The sequence below is a fragment of the Thalassophryne amazonica genome, chromosome 22 (assembly GCF_902500255.1).
Source record: "Thalassophryne amazonica chromosome 22, fThaAma1.1, whole genome shotgun sequence".
NCBI lineage: Eukaryota > Metazoa > Chordata > Actinopteri > Batrachoidiformes > Batrachoididae > Thalassophryne > Thalassophryne amazonica.
Genome location: NC_047124.1, coordinates 25014298 through 25040652, shown reverse-complemented (window position 1 = coordinate 25040652; position 26355 = coordinate 25014298). Strand labels below are relative to the sequence as shown.

General features: G+C 38.3%; 1 protein-coding gene across 1 annotated transcript in view; it reads right to left on the bottom strand.

Moving 5' to 3' along the window:
- Positions 1–22427: 22427 nt before the first annotated feature.
- grm8a (glutamate receptor, metabotropic 8a) overlaps positions 22428–26355 on the bottom strand; it is a 666822-nt gene continuing 662894 nt past the window's right edge. Inside the window, exon 14 of the mRNA XM_034163875.1 lies at positions 22428–23238. Coding sequence (XP_034019766.1) covers positions 23189–23238 — 50 coding nt within the window. The 3' untranslated portion in view covers positions 22428–23188. The remainder of the gene's footprint in view (positions 23239–26355) is intronic.

The following is a 26355-nucleotide window of genomic DNA, read 5'->3' as shown; positions in this document are numbered from 1 at the left end:
AAACTTCAGGACAGGTACATTGGCTCCTTCAAGATCCTCAAAGTCCTCAGTCCTGCCGCAGTGAAGCTCCAACTCCCGGCTTCACTGTGGATCCATCCGGTTTTCCACGTGTCACGTATCAAACCTCATCACACCTCACCCCTCTGTGCTCCCAGACCGGCGCCCCTTCCTGCTCGGATCATCGACGGGGGGCCGGCTTGGACGGTGCACCGGCTCCTGGATGTCCGTCGGAGGGGTCGGTGGTTCCAGTACTTGGTGGACTGGGAGGGGTATGGACCCGAAGAATGCTCCTGGGTGAAGAGGAGCTTCATCCTGGATCCGGCCCTCCTGGCCGACTTCTACCGTCGACACCCCAACAAGCCGGGTCAGGCGCCAGGAGGCGCCCGTTGAGGGGGGGGTCCTGTTGTGTGTGGGCCGCCAGAAGAGGAGGTACTGCTGGCCCACCACCAGTGGGCGCCCTGCCTGAAGTGCAGGCTTCAGGCACGAGAGGGCGCTGCCGCCATGGACACAGCCGGGGGTGACAGCTGTCGCTCATTACCTCTTGACAGCTGTCACCCATCTACTCAACATCATCTCACTCCATAAAGACCAGACGTCATCTCCACCTCGTTGCCGAGATATCATACTTCATTGGAGGTAATATCCTCAGCCATTTTGCAATATTGTTTGTATATTGTGAGTGTTTGCAGGAGTACCGGTACCGCTGTCAGTGGAAGCTGAGAGAGCGCTAGAAGGCACTCTTTTCCCTGAGGAATCTTCAGTACTCTGCAAGTTATTGAGTGAGAGGTGGAGGTGGCATTCCCACCGTTGTTGTTACTGGGTGTACACACACCCACACTTGACTGTCTTTGTTCTTCGCCAGCAGTACCAGATCCGACAGTCGGGGACGGTGATCACCTGGGAATTCGGGACTTGGCGGCTCCAGTATTCACCAGGTTTTGGGGCGGCGGAAATCGTGTGGTTCCGGCTCTTCTCAGGACAGACGTCTTCTATCCTCAAGCCTGCCCACACGTCACCTTTGTGTATTGACTGTTATGATATTCTGAGATTGTCTGTATGTTCGTTGTGCACATTCACAACATTAAATTGTTATATTTTGGCTCATCTATTGACCGTTCATTTGCGCCCCCTGTTGTGGGTCTGTGTCACTACACTTTCCCAACAAGAACAACTTGATTGGACAAGACGATGATGATGATTTCACCTTATAATAGAATGTATTTACTCTGTTTAGACTGGCACCAAATGTTATCCTGGCAGAGTATATTTTACTCTGCAAAATTTACTGTGTGCAAAGTTGGGCATTTATAATAGGATTTTGAAAATTTCAATTTCAATTTATTCAGTGTCTTAAGGCTGGTCTCGACTGTCTTATCGATGTTGGGAGATCATTCCACAAAACGGGCACGACAAGAGAAGGCTTGGAAACAGCCTCAAGTGGCCATTGAAGGAACTGCAGGGTTTGATGCTTCCACGTGGACTTCATTTTTCAGCACCGGAGAACGCCGCCAGCCCAAAGGTCAAGGCTGCATAGAAGTACAGAAGGCGCGGAGCGCAAATTCATTCTTGTTGCCAATGGTGTTTTACTGCAACAAGTGTTAAAAACCGAACTTATCATGAAAACATAATTTTCAGCAAAAGTTTTGTCTCGTATTTGTAACTTCCTCCCAAGAAAACTCTTTTCCACATGGCTGGTGGGAATTGGCTCCTCTGTATTTGTCACATATTTTGTGATGTTGTGTGGGGGAAGAGGAAAACAACAACAAAAAGACACCATAATTTAGCTATTATGATTCTGCATCCGCGTTCAGATTCACAAATCTGGAAGAGCGCCCTCACAGCGTCAGCCAGCTGTATCCTCAACAGGCACGCAAACATCTGTAAGAACCAGGCTCCGTATCACTGGCGAGTCTATTTAAGGTAATGGCTTCCCCCGGCACAGGCCATCTGACAGCACTAATTACGATAAATTCTGGGCTCGGAGGCTTCACGCGCCGCCTGAAAAACCTTAAACACAGGGAAACAGCCTCCCTTCATTTTGTTTTTTTCCCGTCTAAAATCGCTGTTCCGCACTTTAAACACGCTCAACTCCCAAACGGAGGCCTTCCTCATTAGGAGGATGGAAGCTTTTACAGACTCCTCCTCCTCATCCTCAGTCTGACTGAGTGCTTGATTGACAGGTGAGATGTTTCTCCCAGGTGTGCCGTTTCCTCATACACACACACACACACACACACACACACACACACACACACACACACACACACACACACACACACATGGCTGACAAGTAGAGAGAGAGCAGAGCACCATATGTCTGCCAACTCCAACAGTCGGGTCGAAAAGCAGTCGGACAGCAGGCATTTTTACGTATAATTTTTCCAAAACAATCAACCAGAAAAATCAAGCGGTGCTTTTCAGAGACCATATGTAATTGGACAAATTTGATATAAAGGTTATTACTAATCCAAATCATCACTCTTACAGCCAGTTTTCTTAAAACATGTCAGTGGATGAACACATGAAGATTTCTAAATCGCTGAATGTGTCTTGGGGCCATGCAAGGAGACACATGAGGGAAGCCACCAAGATGCCCGGAACAACTCTCAATTTCAAGTAGTTTGTTCATCACTCCTACAGCCAGTTTTCTTAAAGCATGTCAGTGGATGAACACATGAAGATTTCTAAATCGCTGAATGTGTCTTGGGGCCATGCAAGGAGACACGTGAGGGAAGCCACCAAGATGCCCGGAACAACTCTCAATTTCAAGTAGTTCGTTCATCACTCCTACAGCCAGTTTTCTTAAAGCATGTCAGTGGATGAACGCATGAAGATTTCTAAATTGCTGAATGTGTCTTGGGGCCATGCAAGGAGACACGTGAGGGAAGCCACCAAGATGCCCGGAACAACTCTCAATTTCAAGTAGTTCGTTCATCACTCCTACAGCCAGTTTTCTTAAAACATGTCAGTGGATGACGCAAGAAGATTTCTAAATCGCTGAATGTGTCTTGGGGCCATGCAAGGAGACACATGAGGGAAGCCACCAAGATGCCCGGAACAACTCTCAATTTCAAGTAGTTCGTTCATCACTCCTACAGCCAGTTTTCTTAAAACATGTCAGTGGATGAACGCATGAAGATTTCTAAATCGCTGAATGTGTCTTGGGGCCATGCAAGGAGACACGTGAGGGAAGCCACCAAGATACCCGGAACAACTCTCAATTTCAAGTAGTTCGTTCATCACTCCTACAGCCAGTTTTCTTAAAACATGTCAGTGGATGAACGCATGAAGATTTCTAAATTGCTGAATGTGTCTTGGGGCCATGCAAGGAGACACGTGAGGGAAGCCACCAAGATGCCCGGAACAACTCTCAATTTCAAGTAGTTCGTTCATCACTCCTACAGCCAGTTTTCTTAAAACATGTCAGTGGATGACGCAAGAAGATTTCTAAATCGCTGAATGTGTCTTGGGGCCATGCAAGGAGACACATGAGGGAAGCCACCAAGATGCCCGGAACAACTCTCAATTTCAAGTAGTTCGTTCATCACTCCTACAGCCAGTTTTCTTAAAACATGTCAGTGGATGAACGCATGAAGATTTCTAAATCGCTGAATGTGTCTTGGGGCCATGCAAGGAGACATGTGAGGGAAGCCACCAAGATGCCCGGAACAACTCTCAATTTCAAGTAGTTCGTTCATCACTCCTACAGCCAGTTTTCTTAAAGCATGTCAGCGGATGAACGCATGAAGATTTCTAAATCGCTGAATGTGTCTTGGGGCCATGCAAGGAGACACGTGAGGGAAGCCACCAAGATACCCGGAACAACTCTCAATTTCAAGTAGTTCGTTCATCACTCCTACAGCCAGTTTTCTTAAAACATGTCAGTGGATGACGCAAGACGATTTCTAAATCCCTGAATGTGTCTTGGGGCCATGCAAGGAGACATGTGAGGGAAGCCACCAAGATGCCCGGAACAACTCTCAATTTCAAGTAGTTTGTTCATCACTCCTACAGCCAGTTTTCTTAAAACATGTCAGTGGATGAACGCATGAAGATTTCTAAATCGCTGAATGTGTCTTGGGGCCATGCAAGGAGACACATGAGGGAAGCCACCAAGATGCCCGGAACAACTCTCAATTTCAAGTAGTTCGTTCATCACTCCTACAGCCAGTTTTCTTAAAGCATGTCAGTGGATGAACGCATGAAGATTTCTAAATCGCTGAATGTGTCTTGGGGCCATGCAAGGAGACACGTGAGGGAAGCCACCAAGATGCCCGGAACAACTCTCAATTTCAAGTAGTTCGTTCATCACTCCTACAGCCAGTTTTCTTAAAACATGTCAGTGGATGAACGCATGAAGATTTCTAAATCACTGCATGTGTCGGGCCATGCAAAAAGACACGTGAGGGAAGTCACCAAGATGCCCGGAACAACTCTCAATTTCGAGTAGTTCGGCTTCTCAGAATCAGAATCGGAATCAAATTTATTGCCAAGTAAGTTCTCAAATACAAGGAATTTGATCTGGTGTCATTGGTGCACAAACAACAATAAAAAGAAAAGGAAAAAATACTTCTGTAAGAAGTAAATTAGTCAAATAGAAAAATTGGCAAAACAATGTTAAAATTCATTCATTGTTAAAGGACAGGGATTTTTCAATTTTTCCAAGATTTTCCTGATTTTGACCTTAAAAACTGAATTAGTTACAGGCTGTTCACAAACAAACAAACAAACACGGTTGAAAACATACTTCTTTGGTGGAAGTAATAATTTTTTGTAAAAAAAAAAGTTGAATTAATCCAACACTGAATGCACATCTTGATTTGTTTTTTAAACTTTTTTCTCCTCCACATTTAAGCTCCTTTGGTGGTGCACAGATGTAAAATTCCATGTTCCAAAATTGCGCCGCCTCACCTTTGGAGAAAAGTGTTTCCGTCATCCTCCGATCAGTTCAGACACGTTTGTGTGCACATTTATGTGTGCATGTGTGTTACTTTAAGCCAACAATTCTTTGTGCATGAATGCACAAGTTGAGTAGAGAAGTTTTTAATATATATTTTTTGGGTCACAATATTATACTGAACTGGCAATAATATCAGCATCGACTGTCACTCGCGGATTGATTTTTTTTTGTTTTGTTTTCTGATTCTCTGCTGCCAGCAGATTCTATTATTTCTGAGACAGAGAATAAACAAAGCTAAAATAAAATAAAAAATTGAAAATTATATTTGAATAAATTAATAAAACTCATACAAAACAATCTTCCTTTAAATTTCAGAATTGGGCTGCTTGAGGTTTTACCATCACACAGTAAAACTGTCAGGAACAATTAAATCATTTTAGGAAAAGTGGAGAGTTGTGCTGCCCAAAATTATTAGCAAACCAACAAGCAGCGATCCGGCAAAACTCCACCTCACTGTGGTAAAATTCTGCACTTGATGACCTAGATTTCATGACCTAGGATCATCCGGTATAGTAAGGCTGTCTGGTGCCAAACGTCTACTCTGTACAAACTTGTGCTTTTCCAGTTCCTTTCCAATGGAGTTAACATTTTCATGTGCATTTCCAAATATACTTGGGGCGTTCAGCGAAATTTGAGCTGCACTGTAATGCAAAGCCATGATCAGTCACAAGAAAGCATTTGTGCATTTTTCCACAGAACAGCTGGCATGAAGTCGAATGCACACTCAGATGCGCCTTACATAAGTGGGTTCATCACACTTGTGCACTCTGTGTATGGATCATCACTGATTTGAATGTAAATTGTACAATAACTTGTGAAATGCTGCTCATCCCAAGTCCTTGGTATGATTTCCATCCATCCATTTTTGATTTTCCTGCCAATGTCCACCAAACTTAGTTTAGATATAGACGGGTTCCCAAATAGGCAGAATTTGCCAAAGGTCAATCACTGGGATTTTCGGTCAAAATGTAAGTTTTTCACTCCCATCTGAACCGCAGCAAGGTCGAATGTGCAGTAGGTTAACCATTGGGGTCAAAGACATGGGTAGTGGGTTCTGGGATTGTCCCAGTGAATGAAAATTTGCAGGTCAATCACTGTGTTCAAAGGTCAGAATTTAAGCTTTTACACTCCCATTTGAACCAAATGTGTCACATGGGGAGGCCGATTCTGGAATTCCCCAGGCAATGACATTTTTTTTTTACCAAAGGTCAGTCTTTGGGGCCAAGTCATGTTTGTTTTGGTTGTTTTCCCCAAATTTGGTTGGTCAATTAAGGTTGGCCCTAAAATGTACCTGACAGAATACATTTCGTCACAGGTCAAGGAATTTGCTTTCAACCCAGTCTGGACCAAATGCCCATGGACTATTAACATAATAATAATAATAATAATAATAATAATAATAATAATAATAATAATAATAATAATAATAATAATAATAATAATAATAATAATAATAATGTGGTTTATTTGGAAAACTGGAACTGGTAATAAAAAAAAACAATTACAGCAGCAAATTAACCTGCATGGATTTCCTGTTCAACCAGATTGTGATGCTCTTGGAAGCAACAAAATGCAAAAGACCTCAGACACACTTCAGACTCCAAACCAGTCAGGTGTGTGTTGTGAGTGAGGACAAAAGGACGTCTTTGATGCACTCACAATTGCATCATGAAACCATATTCTTATACTTTGGAGAAAGAAATGTAAAATGCCCATCCCTCAAGGTTATTAACTCAAAAACAATAAATCCTATCCTCATGTAAATCTCACAATTAAAAGGGCATATTATGAGCATAATCTGATTAAAATCTGGTTTAAATTGATGCACTACATTAATAGAAAAATATGCTTTGACCTACTGAGAAGAATAATGTTATCATAGACATTAGGAGTAGGTGCAGTTGACATCACATGTAGCAGGTGGGTCATCTACCACTATAAATAAAGGGTATAGTGAAGGCATATCTTTATCTCCAATACAGCAGGCAGGAATCCAGCTACAGATTAATGTGACATAAGTCACAGAAATGGTAACCAAGCTGTTGCAGTCCCAATTTTTCTCAGAGGAATGCAAATTTTGACATTTACACATGCAGAATTGCTAGATTTCAAAGATGTTTTACATGAAAATCAATATACAGTTTGCAGTTTAAAATACACAAAACTAATATTGCATAATATCTATTTAAAATATACCTTTTAAAATAAGGCCCAGGATTTAAATCTAGTTTTAAGTGACTTAAGATATTTTATCATGCAGTCGCGTCCATGAGAATTTGTTCCCTTAATTAACTTCATAGCACCCAAAAGTGTAATTAAGTACTTAATAAAACACAACAGTACGTGTACACGCTCTCTTCAGTAAATCCTCACAGTCATTATGCTCGACTACGAGTCTTTATGACACCTGAAGCAGCCAATCGTCAAGTCTATCCTGCAATTGTAACTAAATGATCATCAACAGCACAATTATAGTAATTAAATATTATAAACTTTTATAGCCCCCAGACTGAAGCTGGGAAAATGCTGTGCAATAAAAGTGGCAAAATGTAATAAATTAAAAGCAAACAAAACACAGACCAGTTATTATAGTTTTTATAACCTGGCCAAGGCTGAAATAACTACAAGTGTGTTTACATAAAAAACTCTCTTAGCGGTGGCAAATTATTCACAGTTAAACGCAATAAGATAAAAGGCTGAATGTCCATTTCACATCCATGCTCCTACATACTGATCTGAATAATCCACAATCCCTGATCCACACTGATCCACAAAGGTGGCGGTAAAGTACCAATAAGTTGGATGCCAACGACTGTAACACAAGAAGAAGATCTGACTGAGAAGGACATGCTGGGTCTTAGAGAATTAGCAAAATTAATAAACCATGTTCTCAAACTGAAAGAAAAAAACACACAAAATAAATACTGGGAATAACCTTTATATTACTTGACACATTTGACTTGGTTTCATTTTGTGCACCTGCTGGAACTGAAACAGAGGAGGAATGACCATGACCAACGCATCTCTACACGAGGGCCCAAACTGGTCAAATATTGCTTTGTCGACTAAACTCACTTAGTTGCCTAACCTTTTGGCGTTAGTCATTGCACAAAACGCTTAGTAAGCTAACGTTTTGGTTTTGCCTGCTACAGAGGAGGCTAATCTTATTTTAGTCAATAAAACTTCAGTGTATTACCTCAAAAATGGTGGCTATCGTGTACCACCACTAGATGGAGCAGGAAGAAAGGACATCCTTGTGGCGGGAGCAGGTGTTCTGGGACCGGAATAATCCATTGGAGACGTTTATGGATGCCGAGGTTCAACAGCGATATCGCTTCCATCTGCCTACAATCCTCTTTATCTTGGACATGGTAGCTCCAGCCATCAACCACAAAACAAGGAGGAACAACACCCCCCTCTGGTCCGGCAGACTCTGCCATGGTTATAGCAGATCACCAACAAGGAAGTAAACAAAACTCTTGCGCATTGGAGGCATTTCTTGGCAACGCATTCTCGAGGCCACTTAAGCCTGTGAAAATCATCGACTAACATTAGAGGGCTAATCTACAAGTTTAGCCATTTATGTGAAACGGAGATTAGACGGTTAATGTTTGTCAACTAACCTTAGTCAACTGAGTAAGTTTGGTAGACTAAAAGATTAGATTGCCTTATGAAACTGTGCCCTGAGTTGGTCCCCGGGAGCCAGATTGTGGCTACTCACTGCTCGTAAATGGTAAATGGACTGCATTTATATAGCGCTTTTCCATCTGCATCAGATGCTCAAAGCGCTTTACAATAATGCCTCACATTCACCCCATGTCAGGGTGCTGCCACACAAGGCGCTCACTACACTCCGGCAGCAATTGGAGATTAAAGACCTTTCTTAGCAGTTGGATTGTGTCAAATGTGTTTAACTGTAATTAGGGTGGTTTAAATGAATAGGGCATTCATTCATTCATTCATTCATTTTCTATACCAACTTACTCCAATTAAGGGTCACGGGGGACTGCAGGCTATACTAGCAGTCACAGGGCATGAGACAGGGTACAACCTGGACAGGACACCAGTCTATCACAAGGCTACATATAGATAGACAAACACATTATGCAGAGGACAAATGTTGTTTGTATGTATGCATGTATGTACAAAGACAATAAATGCCCTTCTTCTTCTTCAGATTTTGTGAGGAAAATGTGCACAGATTTACTCTGCAATAGTATTTTTGTCTGTTCTGTGGTAACAAAAAGCTGTTTGCTTTGAGTTTTTTCGCCTCATACAATAGCATTAATAAGCTCGTTAGCTTCTGCTTGCTAACATGGTGTTTATTATATAAATAAATAATGTGCCTTTTTGCATGGTTCATAAATCATTGGTTCATAAATTACTTAAATTAATTGACTTATAGATTAATGTGACATATATGATTTTTCCTCTTCATGACACATTTTCGGACAGATGCAACTTGTACTCCAGTGACACATATGGTCCTTAAAATTTGATACACACTGGATGAATCTAAATGTGCTAGGAAGTGAACCAGTTGAGGGAATCAATTATGTGCTAACATCTTGTACATTTTAAAACCCCCGGAGAAGTTGAAGGATCAACATGAGACTCTTACAAGACTGGACACGTGTTTAAAACTAAACTCAAAAATTTGGAATAGATTTGAATCTTAATACTAAGGAGAAACTTTGGTAAGTTGTAGTCACGTCAATTGTGGGAATATGTGCTTGTGCCACACGTTACCCCATCCAACATACCATGGCGCTGGCCTTGGATCTTGGATGACAAGCAGACAACCAGTCCATCCCTACTTCCCTACAGTAAACAATTATCTGGCACAGCCAGTCAAAAAGTGGGCAACCCCTTGGCCTTCTCCAACCACTAGGGTCCTCAACAATGAGGCACCTGTGTGCTGGACCATGCACAGAGAAACATGTCATGTGGACAAAATGTTGTTGCTGACACTCCCTCACCATGCAAGTGATACTTCTCATCTTGCTCTACATTATCTCTATTTCAGAATTTCAAAGATTTGGAAAACCATCATCTCATCACAATTTCGCCTTCATGAAAGCCATCATCATATATCTCTGGGAATTTGGAGAATATCTTAAAAAAATGTTTTCACATCGTCATTATTGGGTACTGTGTGTAGATTTTGGTAAAAAATGAATTTCATTCATTTTGGAATAAGGCTGCAACATAAAATGTGGAAAAAGGGAAGCACTGAATACTTTCTGTTGCACTGTAATTGGCTGGGTGTTAGTCAGCCACACCTGTGTTCTGTCAATTGTGTTTTCAGGAATTATTTTCACTCAACAGTGTCGTGGGTGTGAGAATTACTTGTCAAACTGTGAACAACATCCTCAAAGATTATTTGCTGGCAACATTTCCAGCCATAAAACAAAAGCATGAAATCTGCTCCAAGTAGTGTAGCGTTTCCAAAAAATAAATCACAAAATCTGGAACACCAGCCTGACAATCGGAAAACAACTTGTCACTCAGTTAAGAGTTGAATTACGACAGTAAAACTAGTCCTCAGGAGATTTTGCTCAACCTGAACTTCAGAATAAATGGGATAAAAAGTCATAGAGAACACACTGTTGGATGTTTTAGTTTAATAATTTTAGCTAAAGCATAACCTGACAGATGTACCATTCTGACCCTCCCTTCCCAACACACACACACACACACACACACACAGAGTTTGGTCAAAGGCCAAAAATGTATTTTCATGTCCAGCATGCATGTGGTAACATATGTTTTTGTTCCATGATGATACAAACACAAACTAGACAAGAAATGCCCCACAATGATCAGGATCAATTATGATCAATGCATTTTTTGTTAGATACTGGATTAATTAAATATGACTCATTTGTGAACCAGCAGGTGTTCTAAATTGGGTAGTGTTTATAAAATAGGTAGCTAACATTTTTCAAGGGTGATAATAAATTACGCAATGTTTCTATAATGATTTGGAATGGCGTGTGAGTGCAGAATGTAATCATCAATGTCCATTGTTCACTTTTGTTACGTAATAGCCAAACTTTCTCCAAAAATATTAGACCTACCAACGTTCCACTTTGGCGGCATTCATCCTTGACCCAAAATAAACATAACAAACGCCAAATGTCAGCTGTCCCCAATTTGTCCGTGATTAAAGTTATACACACGCAGGCATGTATGCATGCATACATGTACACAGATGCCACTTCGCTTTTAATATATTGATGATTTACCACCACGCCACTTCGCATTTAATATACTGATTTACCGCCCCCTACTGGAATTACGTATGAGTCCAGAATGTAATTATCAACATTCACTGGTCACTTTTGTTACATAATATTTGAAATTTCTCCAAAAATATTAGTCCTATCAATGTTTGCTCACGTTTGTTATGTAATATCCAAAATTTCTCCAAAAATATTAGTCCTATCAATGTTTGTTCATGTTTGTTATGTAATATCCAAAACTTCTCCAAAAATATTAGTCCTTTGTTCACTTCTGTTACATAATATCTGAAATTTCTCCCAAAATATTAGTCCTATCAATGTTTGTTCATGTTTGTTATGTAATATCCAAAATGTCTCCAAAAATATTAGTCCTTTGTTCACTTCTGTTACGTAATATCTGAAATTTCTCCAAAAATATTAGTCCTATCAATGTTTGTTCATGTTTGTTATGTAATATCCAAAGTTTTTCCAAACATATTAGTCCTTTGATCACTTCTGTAACATAATATCTGAAATTTCTCCAAAAATATTAGTCCTTTGTTCACTTCTGTTACGTAATATCTGAAATTTCTCCAAACATATTAGTCCTATCAATGTTTGTTCATGTTTGTTATGTAATATCCAAAATTTCTCCACAAATATTAGTCCTTTGTTCACTTCTGTTACGTAATATCTGAAATTTCTCCAAACATATTAGTCCTATCAATGTTTGTTCATGTTTGTTATGTAATATCCAAAATGTCTCCAAAAATATTAGTCCTTTGTTCACTTCTGTTACGTAATATCTGAAATTTCTCCAAAAATATTAGTCCTATCAATGTTTGTTCATGTTTGTTATGTAATATCCAAAGTTTTTCCAAACATATTAGTCCTTTGATCACTTCTGTAACATAATATCTGAAATTTCTCCAAAAATATTAGTCCTTTGTTCACTTCTGTTACGTAATATCTGAAATTTCTCCAAACATATTAGTCCTACCAATGTTTGTTCATGTTTGTTATGTAATATCCAAAACTTCTCCAAAAATATTAGTCCTTTGTTCTCTTCTGTTACGTAATATCTGAAATTTCTCCAAAAATATTAGTCCTATCAATGTTTGTTTACTTTTGTTACATAATATCCAAAATTTCTCAAAAAATATTAGTCCTTTGTTCACTTCTGTTGTGTAATATCTGAAATTTCTCCAAAAATATTAGTCCTATCAATGTTTGTTTACTTTTGTTATGTAATATCCAAAATTTCTCCAAAAATATTAGTCCTTTGTTCACTTCTGTTACGTAATATCTGAAATTTCTCCAAAAATATTAGTCCTATCAATGTTTGTTCATGTTTGTTATGTAATATCCAAATTTTTTCCAAAAATATTAGTCCTTTGTTCACTTCTGTTACGTAATATCTGAAATTTCTCCAAAAATATTAGTCCTATCAATGTTTGTTTACTTTTGTTACGTAATATCTGAAATTTCTCAAAAAATATTAGTCCTTTGTTCACTTCTGTTATGTAATATCTGAAATTTCTCCAAAAATATTAGTCCTATCAATGTTTGTTCACGTTTGTTATGTAATATCCAAAATTTCTCCACAAATATTAGTCCTTTGTTCACTTCTGTTACGTAATATCTGAAATTTCTCCAAAAATATTAGTCCTATCAATGTTTGTTTACTTTTGCTACATAATATCCAAAATTTCTCAAAAAATATTAGTCCTTTGTTCACTTCTGTTATGTAATATCTGAAATTTCTCCAAAAATATTAGTCCTATCAATGTTTGTTCACGTTTGTTATGTAATATCCAAAATTTCTCCACAAATATTAGTCCTTTGTTCACTTCTGTTACGTAATATCTGAAATTTCTCCAAACATATTAGTCCTACCAATGTTTGTTCATGTTTGTTATGTAATATCCAAAACTTCTCCAAAAATATTAGTCCTTTGTTCTCTTCTGTTACGTAATATCTGAAATTTCTCCAAAAATATTAGTCCTATCAATGTTTGTTTACTTTTGTTACATAATATCCAAAATTTCTCAAAAAATATTAGTCCTTTGTTCACTTCTGTTGTGTAATATCTGAAATTTCTCCAAAAATATTAGTCCTATCAATGTTTGTTTACTTTTGTTATGTAATATCCAAAATTTCTCCAAAAATATTAGTCCTTTGTTCACTTCTGTTACGTAATATCTGAAATTTCTCCAAAAATATTAGTCCTATCAATGTTTGTTCATGTTTGTTATGTAATATCCAAATTTTTTCCAAAAATATTAGTCCTTTGTTCACTTCTGTTACGTAATATCTGAAATTTCTCCAAAAATATTAGTCCTATCAATGTTTGTTTACTTTTGTTACGTAATATCTGAAATTTCTCAAAAAATATTAGTCCTTTGTTCACTTCTGTTATGTAATATCTGAAATTTCTCCAAAAATATTAGTCCTATCAATGTTTGTTCACGTTTGTTATGTAATATCCAAAATTTCTCCACAAATATTAGTCCTTTGTTCACTTCTGTTACGTAATATCTGAAATTTCTCCAAAAATATTAGTCCTTTGTTCACTTCTGTTACGTAATATCTGAAATTTCTCCAAACATATTAGTCCTATCAATGTTTGTTCATGTTTGTTATGTAATATCCAAAATTTCTCCACAAATATTAGTCCTTTGTTCACTTCTGTTACGTAATATCTGAAATTTCTCCAAACATATTAGTCCTATCAATGTTTGTTCATGTTTGTTATGTAATATCCAAAATGTCTCCAAAAATATTAGTCCTTTGTTCACTTCTGTTACGTAATATCTGAAATTTCTCCAAAAATATTAGTCCTATCAATGTTTGTTCATGTTTGTTATGTAATATCCAAAGTTTTTCCAAACATATTAGTCCTTTGATCACTTCTGTAACATAATATCTGAAATTTCTCCAAAAATATTAGTCCTTTGTTCACTTCTGTTACGTAATATCTGAAATTTCTCCAAACATATTAGTCCTACCAATGTTTGTTCATGTTTGTTATGTAATATCCAAAACTTCTCCAAAATATTAGTCCTTTGTTCTCTTCTGTTACGTAATATCTGAAATTTCTCCAAAAATATTAGTCCTATCAATGTTTGTTTACTTTTGTTACATAATATCCAAAATTTCTCAAAAAATATTAGTCCTTTGTTCACTTCTGTTGTGTAATATCTGAAATTTCTCCAAAAATATTAGTCCTATCAATGTTTGTTTACTTTTGTTATGTAATATCCAAAATTTCTCCAAAAATATTAGTCCTTTGTTCACTTCTGTTACGTAATATCTGAAATTTCTCCAAAAATATTAGTCCTATCAATGTTTGTTCATGTTTGTTATGTAATATCCAAATTTTTTCCAAAAATATTAGTCCTTTGTTCACTTCTGTTACGTAATATCTGAAATTTCTCCAAAAATATTAGTCCTATCAATGTTTGTTTACTTTTGTTACGTAATATCTGAAATTTCTCAAAAAATATTAGTCCTTTGTTCACTTCTGTTATGTAATATCTGAAATTTCTCCAAAAATATTAGTCCTATCAATGTTTGTTCACGTTTGTTATGTAATATCCAAAATTTCTCCACAAATATTAGTCCTTTGTTCACTTCTGTTACGTAATATCTGAAATTTCTCCAAAAATATTAGTCCTATCAATGTTTGTTTACTTTTGCTACATAATATCCAAAATTTCTCAAAAAATATTAGTCCTTTGTTCACTTCTGTTATGTAATATCTGAAATTTCTCCAAAAATATTAGTCCTATCAATGTTTGTTCACGTTTGTTATGTAATATCCAAAATTTCTCCACAAATATTAGTCCTTTGTTCACTTCTGTTACGTAATATCTGAAATTTCTCCAAACATATTAGTCCTACCAATGTTTGTTCATGTTTGTTATGTAATATCCAAAACTTCTCCAAAAATATTAGTCCTTTGTTCTCTTCTGTTACGTAATATCTGAAATTTCTCCAAAAATATTAGTCCTATCAATGTTTGTTTACTTTTGTTACATAATATCCAAAATTTCTCAAAAAATATTAGTCCTTTGTTCACTTCTGTTGTGTAATATCTGAAATTTCTCCAAAAATATTAGTCCTATCAATGTTTGTTTACTTTTGTTATGTAATATCCAAAATTTCTCCAAAAATATTAGTCCTTTGTTCACTTCTGTTACGTAATATCTGAAATTTCTCCAAAAATATTAGTCCTATCAATGTTTGTTCATGTTTGTTATGTAATATCCAAATTTTTTCCAAAAATATTAGTCCTTTGTTCACTTCTGTTACGTAATATCTGAAATTTCTCCAAAAATATTAGTCCTATCAATGTTTGTTTACTTTTGTTACGTAATATCTGAAATTTCTCAAAAAATATTAGTCCTTTGTTCACTTCTGTTATGTAATATCTGAAATTTCTCCAAAAATATTAGTCCTATCAATGTTTGTTCACGTTTGTTATGTAATATCCAAAATTTCTCCACAAATATTAGTCCTTTGTTCACTTCTGTTACGTAATATCTGAAATTTCTCCAAAAATATTAGTCCTATCAATGTTTGTTTACTTTTGCTACATAATATCCAAAATTTCTCAAAAAATATTAGTCCTTTGTTCACTTCTGTTATGTAATATCTGAAATTTCTCCAAAAATATTAGTCCTATCAATGTTTGTTCACGTTTGTTATGTAATATCCAAAATTTCTCCACAAATATTAGTCCTTTGTTCACTTCTGTTACGTAATATCTGAAATTTCTCCAAAAATATTAGTCCTATCAATGTTTGTTTACTTTTGTTACGTAATATCCAAAATTTCTCAAAAAATATTAGTCCTTTGTTCACTTCTATTGTGTAATTGTTGTGTGGGCCGCTGAAGAGGAGGTACTGCTGGCCCACCACCACCAGAGGGCGCCCTGCCTGGAGTGCGGGCTCCAGGCACCAGAGGGCGCCGCCGCCTCACGTGAGCAGCTACGGTGACAGCTGTCACCCATCACCTGAGACAGCTGACGGCAATCATCTGTGGGGTATATCAGCAGGACGGCACCTCCACCTCATTGCCGAGATATCGTTTCTACCTACGAGGTAACGTATCAAAGCTGACGGAGTGTATCCTTTTGGATTAGTGTATAGCTTGTGGATTACTGTTCCAACGAGAGGTGGAGGTAACTTCCCTGCTGTTCGGAGTCTTGGGTGCAAACGCGCCCCCATCTAACTGTTCTTTGTTCCTCGCCAGCAGTACCAGGTCCGACACGCGGAGGCAGTGGCCACCTGGGAGTTCGGGACTTGGCGGCTCCAGTATTTCCGGGGTCCTGTGGCGGAGGAAGCCGTGTGGTTCGGGTCTTACCTTGGAGAGGCGTCTCCTATCTTCGAGCCTGCCCACACGACACTTTTGTGAATTGACTGTTGTCCATTTCGTGATTGGTTGTATTCGTTGTGCACGTTCACAACAGTAAAGCCTTGTTATTTGACTTTCTCCATTGTCCGTTCATTTGCGCCCCCTGTTGTGGGTCCGTGTACTGACACTTTCCCAACAGTAATATCTGAAATTTCTCCAAAAATATTAGTCCTATCAATGTTTGTTTACTTTTGTTATGTAATATCCAAAATTTCTCCAAAAATATTAGTCCTTTGTTCACTTTTGTTACATAATATCTGAAATTTCTCCAAAAATATTAGTCCTATCAATATTTTTTTCACTTTTGTCACGTAATATCCAAAATTTCTCCAAAAATATTAGTCCTTTGTTCACTTCTGTTAAGTAATATCTGAAATTTCTCCAAAAATATTAGTCCTATCAATGTTTGTTCACTTTTGTTACGCAATATCCAAAATTTCTACAAAATTATTAGTCCTTTGTTCACTTTTGTTACATAATATCTGAAATTTCTCCAAAATTATTAGTCCTTTGTTCACTTTTGTGATGTAATATCTGAAATCTCTCCAAAAATATTAGTCCTATCAATATTTGTTCACTTTTGTCACGTAATATCCAAAATTTCTCCAAAAATATTAGTCCTTTGTTCGCTTCTGTTGTGTAATATCTGAAATTTCTCCAAAAATATTAGTCCTATCAATGTTTGTTCACTTTTGTTATGTAATATCCAAAATTTCTCCAAAAATATTAGTCCTATCAATGTTTGTTCACGTTTGTTATGTAATATCCAACATTTCTCCAAAAATATTAGTCCTTTGTTCGCTTTTGTTACATAATATCTCAAATTTCTCCAAAAATATTAGTCCTATCCACATTCCATTTTGGCAGTGTTCATCCCTGACCCAAGATACATAAGCGTACCAAACGGCAAATGTCAGCTCTCCACAGTTTTTCCGTGATCGAAATTATACACACACATGCACCTATGCATGCATACATGTACACAGGCTTTTAATATATATATATATATATATATATATATATATATATATATATATATATATATATATATATATACACACACACACACACACACAAAGGGGGGAAAGAGAGTGAATGCAAAATCTAAAACAGCATCAGTCTTTCATCATTCAGTCAAGTCTAAAATCTAGTTTTGCTACTACAATGTTGAAGTAAGTGGATATAAAACTATACTGTGTTAAATTTATTTTGTCAAAATTAATAAAATACAAAGCAAAAACATACAAGATGACTGAAGTTATTTTTGTTCTTAATGCATTACAAAGACATTCATTTGTCAAGCATATCCACTGGATTGACTTGAATGCACTTGCAGCTTTGCTGATATCACACCTACCTGTTTTCAAAGGATATCTGAGGGAAAATACTGTCTGTCATGGGGCAAGCACAACCTCATCAAGATCAGTGTTCAACCTGCTGCGTTCAGCTTTATCTCCACCACTCAGGGAAACAACATCTTCTATAAAGTGTTCTATGACGTGCTGTATAGTCAACAGGAATCAGTCACTGAAGCTGAATGCAGTATGGAGCCACAGCAGCATGTTCATGTAAGACAGAAACTCAAAGGAAGAACTGTCACTGAGTGGTGCTACATAGGCTTTGATCTATGAAACAGCCACTGTGATACCACTCCGAGTCCCTGCTTGAGCTTGCATGAGATGGAGCAAAAGTGATCAATGATAACTTTATTTTTCTCCACAAGCACAAATTGGAGGTTTCCTCAAATTAGCACATTTGAAGATTTGGAGTTTGCCCCATTTTATACCAAATGTTGTGTCTTTGACTTTTGACGTACCACATTAATGGCAATGCTAACGTAGGATGACACTGACCATGTTTCCTGGACTATTTACATACTAATCCGTGCTAACCACAGTTGACAGTTATGATTAGCATCACAGTTAATGGTTGGGCTGACAGTTTGTGTCAGTGGCGGCCAACATAAACCACGACGCACGTCATCCAGTGTTATCCATCCAGAATTGGCATCGTCAAATCAAGCCCCTTTCTTGCGTTCATGGACTTGCATCCTGGAAGGTCACGGACAAACCGGCGTGTCAAGATCAAGACTATTGATGAATATCATGTCGCGCAAGATTTTGCGGACCATATCGTGTGCGAAAACCTCCCGTACTGTGCAAGTGGTATAACTTTAGCATAAGTTTAACACATCCAGAAACTCTCCTGGTGGTGTTGGGGCATGCGTGACAATATTATGCGATCCAAAAAGAGGTGAATGCGCAACAAGCTATGGCCAGGTTTGCGAAGGAGAGAGTGAATTGACAAACAGCTTGAGAATCCTATCACGATTTTCAAAAAGGCCCCAGCACAAAGACTGAATATCCCAGTTTATTGCAGAAATCCTCCCAGACCCTCTAAGGTTTTCCCAAGTACAGATAATGTTTCGAATGGCGATCTTCTGGAAACCATATTAGGGCATGAGCATTTTCTTTAAGATGGCTTGTCAGTTGACAAACCCACCACTTTAATTTTGTGAAAGTATCCTTGAAATAAACGTGGTTAAAAACATATCATCATCGGGGACTTTTCCCCAAACTAAAAAGAAAAGAAAAAAAAAAACATTGGTTCCATGTTACCTGTCCAATTTAGGCTCATTTTACCAGTACACTTTTGATACTTGAGTGCTGCTATACAATGCTGCTGGAATCCTGAGGGAGTCTTCCTGTTGTGTGGGCCGCTGAAGAGGAGGTACTGCTGGCCCACCACCACTAGAGGGCGCTCTGCCTGGAGTGCGGGCTCCAGGCAGCGGAGGGCGCTGCCGCCTTACGGGAGCAGCCAGGATGACAGCTGTCATCTATCACTGGAGACAGCTGATCCCAGTCACTGAGGAGGTATATCAGCAGGACGGCATCTCCACCTCATTTGCCGAGATATCGCTCTACCAAGGAGGTAACGAACTCAGCCAGCCCTTCATCATTTGTGAAAGGAACATATTCGATAAGTATCCTAGTTACTAGACAGTGTTGTATTCTGATTAGAGGTGGAGGTGGTGTTTTCCACCCCACGTGTTGTTGGGTGCAGCCGTACCCACGTCTGACTGTGTCTGTTCCTCGCCAGCAGTACCGGATCCAACGAGCGGAGGCAGAGACCACCTGGGAGTTCGGGACTTGGCGGTTCCAGTATTCCCGGGGTTCGGTGGCAGAGGAAATCGGGTGGTTCCGGTTCGTCTTGGACAGACGTCTCCTATCGTCGAGCCTGCCCACACGACACCGTTGGAATTTAACTTGAGACCGAAATTGTGATTTGTTGTATTTGTTGTGCGTGTTCACAACAGTAAAGCCTTGTTATTTGACTTTCTTCATTGTCCGTTCATTTGCGCCCCCTGTTGTGGGTCCGTGTACTGACACTTTCCCAACACTTCCCAAGGGATCAATAGAGTTCTACCTAATCTAATCTATCAAATAAAGTTGAAAATGGAGCAAAATTCAAAATCAAATAATCACAATTATGAACTTTTTTAAAAATTGTACAAATCGAAGCCATTGTTAATTTTAAGCATAGTTGTGACTGAAATGTTCATTTTAGTCATTAATTTAGTCATTTGAATTGTTTTAGTTTTAGTCTTGTTTAATCCAATAATATAACAAGATTTTAGTGAGCTCTCTCCTGCAACTTTTAGTCAACTAAATCCACAGGTGAGTTAGTTGACTAAAATCCTGGGATGTTTGCCATATTTTCTGACATATACTCTAAATTGGACCAGAGTAAAAGACGCACTGGAGTTAATTTTATTTAGTGCTTTGATTCCTATGAAAGTCCTACTGTATATAAATAGCTACTGTAATTGTTATTATTAATAACAACTGCATAATGTTTTTGGTATATAAGTCACAGGACCTCCCAAACTAGTAAAAACTGTGACTTATACTCTAGAAAATACGCTAGTTGACTAAAACTAGACTAAACTAAAACAATACAAATGACTACATTAATGACAAAAGCTAAGACACATATTACGAGCGAAGCGACGCAAAGCTCACTCATGGTACAGGGCGTCCTAAACAGGAAGTGCCAATTTTCAAATCCACGGTAAAACAGGAATTGTTCAAATGTCAAACACTTCCTGGATTGATAGACGAGATCCCATGAAATCTCACGGGAACTCAGTGGCAAGCTCACACTCAAACAGGAAGTGCCAATTTATCAGTCATTGTGAAACAGGAAATGTTCAAATGTCAAACACTTCCTGGATTGACAGACGAGATCCCATGGAATCTCACAGAAACTCAGTGGCAAGCTCACTCAAACAGGAAGTGCCAATTTATCAGTCACAGTGAAACAGGAAATGTTCAAATGTCAAACACTTCCTGACATGGGTGGAACTAGAGTGGAGGCCGGGGTTTCACTGGACTCTCCTGAAATCCGATTAGACACAGATGATTGACATGTCACGGCACCACACATCTAGTTGAAAGAGCTGCATTTTCAAATCAGTGTCACATTGACTGCTAGGTTCCTGCTGTCCAGTAGTTGGTGCTGTGTACCACAAAAAGTTCTAATCCACCTTAGAAGAAGAAAAATGTTTGCTTCAGATTTGAACTGAACACGTCGTTTGAACTATGGACTTCTAATCACACCAAACTTATATTGGTGAGTAAATGAGTGTATTTTATGTCCGAAATGAGGTCCAGGTGGTTAAAAGCAGCATTTCTCCTTTAATTTGGGTTGGCTTATGTACTAACAGACAACAGCTGGTTCATGTTCTGTTGGCTTATTAGTGCAGCAGATAACTGAAACAATCCTTCAAATGGTGATACAAGCATAAAATTCAGCACAAATTCAGCTGGAGCTAAATTAATGGAGCAACTTTAATTTTTGACCCCTGTACAAACTGAAACTGACCTTTGTCACCTTCCTTGCTGCTTTTACCTCATAACTCCATAACATTCAGTCACAGATTGTCCAAACTATACCTTTTTTGGAATCTTTATGATCAGGTAAATAATGTGTTGTAGTTTTATATATGATTGGAGCATCTTTCACCCGGTGATTTCACTGATTAACTGATTCCATCTGCTCAAATCAGTGAAATCACCTGGTGGAGTCAGTGGCTGCAAAGAAAACCTGCACCCTCTTGGCCCTTTCTGGAACAAGTTGCCCACCCTGATTTTGACCCCTGTGTAATTCTTCAATTGACCCCTACCTGGCTGCCTATTTCAAGTGACCAATCAGTTTTTTTAAAGGAGTTCATGTCTATGGATTATTTGTGCCAAATTTGATCTTTGTATCACCATTTGCAGGATTCCACTCTAAATATTCTCTTATTTGCTGCACTATATCTGAGAGCTTCTCAGTTGCCCTCAAAAGTATTGGAACACTTGGTATTTCACACATTTTAATTTGTTTATTCCATTTCAAATACATTTTTTTTTCTAAAATTATCTTCCTTAACTCAAACTGAAAGCAAATCTCTACAACTTGATATAAATGATAAATAAAAAAAATATAAATGATTGATATAAATTTTTTCCATGCTAATGCTCCCCTGAAGCATTTACTCAAAATAAAGTCTGAAGGACCTAAATGACATGGTGAGATGCTGACGAGCTTCGCTCATTCATGCCCGCGACATATGCATATTATTCAAGACTATGACTAAATATTCTGTAAAAATGAAAACTGATTGAAGCAAATAAAAAAAAAATAAAAAAATCGAGGTACTCTCAAAATTTTACAAAAAAAAAATATATAGTGCATGCCGCCATCTACTGGTCAGGTAAGAACAGAGTTGTTGGTTTTTTTTTTGGTTTGTTTTGTTTTTCAAAAGGACAACCACCACTCTACACATTTGCAAAAACATTCCTTTATTATAAATAAATCTTTTTTATTTTGTTTTGTATAAAAACCGGCATGCTTCAACCATGGCGTTTACAGGATCACAAACAGAGGCTACAATCCAGTTAGCCAAGACAGCAGGAGGAAACACACTCATCTCATTATGCAAGAGCGATCCATTGGACAACAGTGGGACAAGAATGAAAAAATCATCACAACCACAAAAATACTTACAAGTAGAGAAGAACAACAAACAGGTTTGAGTCTCATAGATTTTCTCTCTTTTGTTAAATATCTTTTAAAATGTTAAATCTCTTTCCCAGCCCCCACCTTTGATAGAATGTCTACATGATTTTTTTAAATTTTATTTTATTTTATTTTATTAATTTTTGCTTTTTTTTATTTCTTTTTTTATATGTCAATAGTTGCTCTGTCCACCACAGCGTCCTATGGTATGTCACCTTTTGCACGTTGCCTCTTTTTATTTTTGTTTTGTTTCTGGAAACAGGAAAAAGTTCATGTTATAGGACCAATGAGCAGCAGGAAAGCAGGCACACTGATTGGCTGTTTATGTGGTTCCACCTCTGTGGTTTGATGCGGAACAATACAAAATGTCTCATGCTTGGTTTCCATTGGCTGCTCTCCGTCTGTCCACCAGCCCTTCAGCCAGTCGGCTGAGAGTGACCGTTTCTTCTCTTTCACTAGGCCCTGCCCCCCGTGACACGCCCCCTCTCCTGTTCAATGCCCTTCTCCGCCTTGTCCGGTCCCCTCAGATGGCATGATTGCTGTAGCTGACGTATGTCGTCTTAGTTGATGAAGCTGCCGAGAAGGAGCGGAAGTTGGGGAATACGGGAATGAATGGTGGTTCAAAAAACAAGTATTGATGAATGGAGGAGAGAAGAGAGGGAAATGGAAAGAGGGGAAGAAGAAATTTGAAAGATTAGGAAGAGGAACAGCAAAGTGAGAAGAAGACTTCTGTCTACACCGTCCCGTAAAAGTGTCACGCTGACCTAAGCTGAAAGATTTTGTCAAAACTATTATATCTCAAGTCCTCTATGTCTTGTGGTAAATTTCAATATTTTTTCAACACCCTCAGTCCTTTAAATGTGATTTTTTTGAGGGGGTACTTGTATACAGTAGTCAAGATAGGAAAGAGATTAAGGGGTCAGACAACCCAAATTAAGACTTGGTAAATGGAAGCATCAGCTGTTTAATTCTCTTTAAAACTGTCCAGGAAACAGTAAAAACATGTTCTACAATATCTGTTCCATAGCAGCAACATGATTGTCACTTCTGTATTAATTAGGGCACAAGTAGGAAAAAGTCCTACGAGGACCCTATTGTAATTGCGCTGTTTATTATTATTATTATTATTATTATTATTATTATTATTATTATTATTATTATTATTATTATTATTATTATTCCATCCATCCATCCATTTTTTTCCACTTTATCTGGAGTCGGGTCGCAGGGGCAGCAGCTCAAGCAAAGTCGCCCAGACCTCCCGATCCACACACACCTCCCCCAGCTCCTCCGGGGGAACCCCAAGGCATTCCCAAGCCAGCCGAGAGACATAGTCCCTCCAGCGTGTCCTGGGTCTTCCCAGGGGCCTCCTCCCGATGGGACGTGCCCAGAACACCTCTCCAGTGAGGCGTCCAGGGGGCATCCGGAAAAGATGCCCAAGCCACCTCAACTGGCTCCTTTCGACGTGGAGGAGCAGCGGCTCGACTCCGAGCTCCTCCCGAGAGACCGAGCTCCTCACCCTATCTCTAAGGGAGCGCCCAGCCACCCTGCGGAGGAAACTCATCTCGGCCGCTTGTACTCGCGATCTCGTTCTTTCGGTCATGAGTCAAATCTCATGACCATAGGTGAGGATCGGAATATAGATCGATCAGTAAATCGAGAGCTTTACCCCCCTACTCAGCTCTCTCTTAACCACGATGGTCCAATACAGCGACCGCATCACTGCAGATGCTGCACCGGTCTGTCTGTCGATCTCACGCTCCATCCGTCCCTCACTCGTGAAGAAGACCCCGAGATACTTAAACTCCTCCACTTGAGGCAAGGACACATTATTTATTATTATTATTATTATTTATTTTGATATTAATTTTGTGCTGCAAAGAGGAATGGCCAAAACTGCCCAAAGATAGGTGCACCAAGCTTGTGACATCATATTGAAGAAGACCTGAGGCTGTAATTGCTGCCGGCAAAGGCTGTGTATACTTATCTACATGCGATTGCTTAGGTTTTGTTTTGTTTTGTTTTTTAATTTGCAAAAAATTTCAGGAAAAAACTTTTTATGTTGTCATTATGGGGTGTTGTGAGTACAATTTTGATAGAAAAAAAATATTTACTCCGATTTAGAATAAGGCATAACAAAACCTTCTCGATGCACTGTATATTTATACAAAGTTTAGCAAAACTCATATGTTTGTTTCTGTTGGAGCTAATTGATCATTTGCACAGATGTTACGGGAGATGTTTTAATGATAAATATTCTAATGTCGCATAATAATGTGGTGTGGCGTCAGGAAGGGCATCCAGCGTAAAACTTGGATCTGCTGTGGTGAGTGAAACCACGGGAACAGCCGAAGGGTCTTTCTTACTTGTTCTAATGTCACATAAAAACCAAATGGGGCATCAGTTGTGTGGTCATGTTTTAAAGATGTAGTCGATAAAAATTAGACAAAAGACAGAGTTGAAAGATGAACAAGTGATGCACTATACCTAAGGCGCAATGTGCACAAAAAAGCAAACAATCATACCAATTATGTAAATAAAAAAGCCATTATTCTTGGAATGAGTCTTTATGTAAATCTATGATTTATATTGTTTGTTCATTTTGTTGAATGTATTACATTTCTTCATCTCAGTTATTGATTGTATATTTGGTACTTGCCTTTGGACACGAGCAGCTATAACAGTCAGACTAATACAAATGTTCCATTAAAACATTTGGTTCTTTAAAACCCTGCGGACAGCTCGGAGTCTGAATTGGAGGAAATCAAACACTTTGCTGCTTGATTGCAAACAACATGCCGATGGGTGCACGAGCATCACGTGCACAGCTGGCAATGCACTGGCAGACGTGTCCGCAGCCTGACGCTAGGCGTGCGCACGGACACATCTGCAGACGGGTGACAGAATGGGAGGAGAGACTCCACACAAAACAACGCTTTGACCTGAACGTAACGGGACGTCACTGTCGCGCTCCTTAAAGACTGTCACTGATGCAGCTGTTTCTGCCAGGCAAAAAAAATTCAGGCGTGAAATTACATTTCACATTTAAATTAATCTTTTACTTTTAATTAAAGCAAAGGTAAGACTTGATGCATACCATATGTACGCACAAAATGCAGGTGAAGTACGTAATTCAATCAAATTGTAATTAGCTGAGACAACGTTTTCTCCAGGACCTGCAAAGATCTCTCTCGTTGAGGAGTGTGCCACTATTTATGATGAACAGTGACATAATATTATGACATATTAAAGAAGATGCTAACTGCTGTTAGCATTAGAATATGTAGAATATATAGAAGCGGGAAGCTTCGATGGTCCAACTGGAAGAAGAAAACGTTGCAGTTCCAACAGGTTTAAAACTGTCTTAAAATGTTTGATTCATGATGTTTTCATTCAGATTTTAATGTTCAATGGGCAGATTTAAAAAATGAAATTGTTTTAGAGCCAATAAGATCATGATTAAAGGGGTCATGCTGTGACAAATCACCACATTTTCATGTGTTTGATATTTAATCTGATTTTGAAATATTTTCACATTTTTGTTTTTTCAAGGTTAATATTTCAAAACTTACTGCTTTGCTGCCACTTCATCTTTATCAACCCCCCCGCCCCATTTAACGCTCCCAGTTTTGATAACTGACATCAATACACAAGTAGTTATCCATAAATAATATTTCCCAATAATATTTA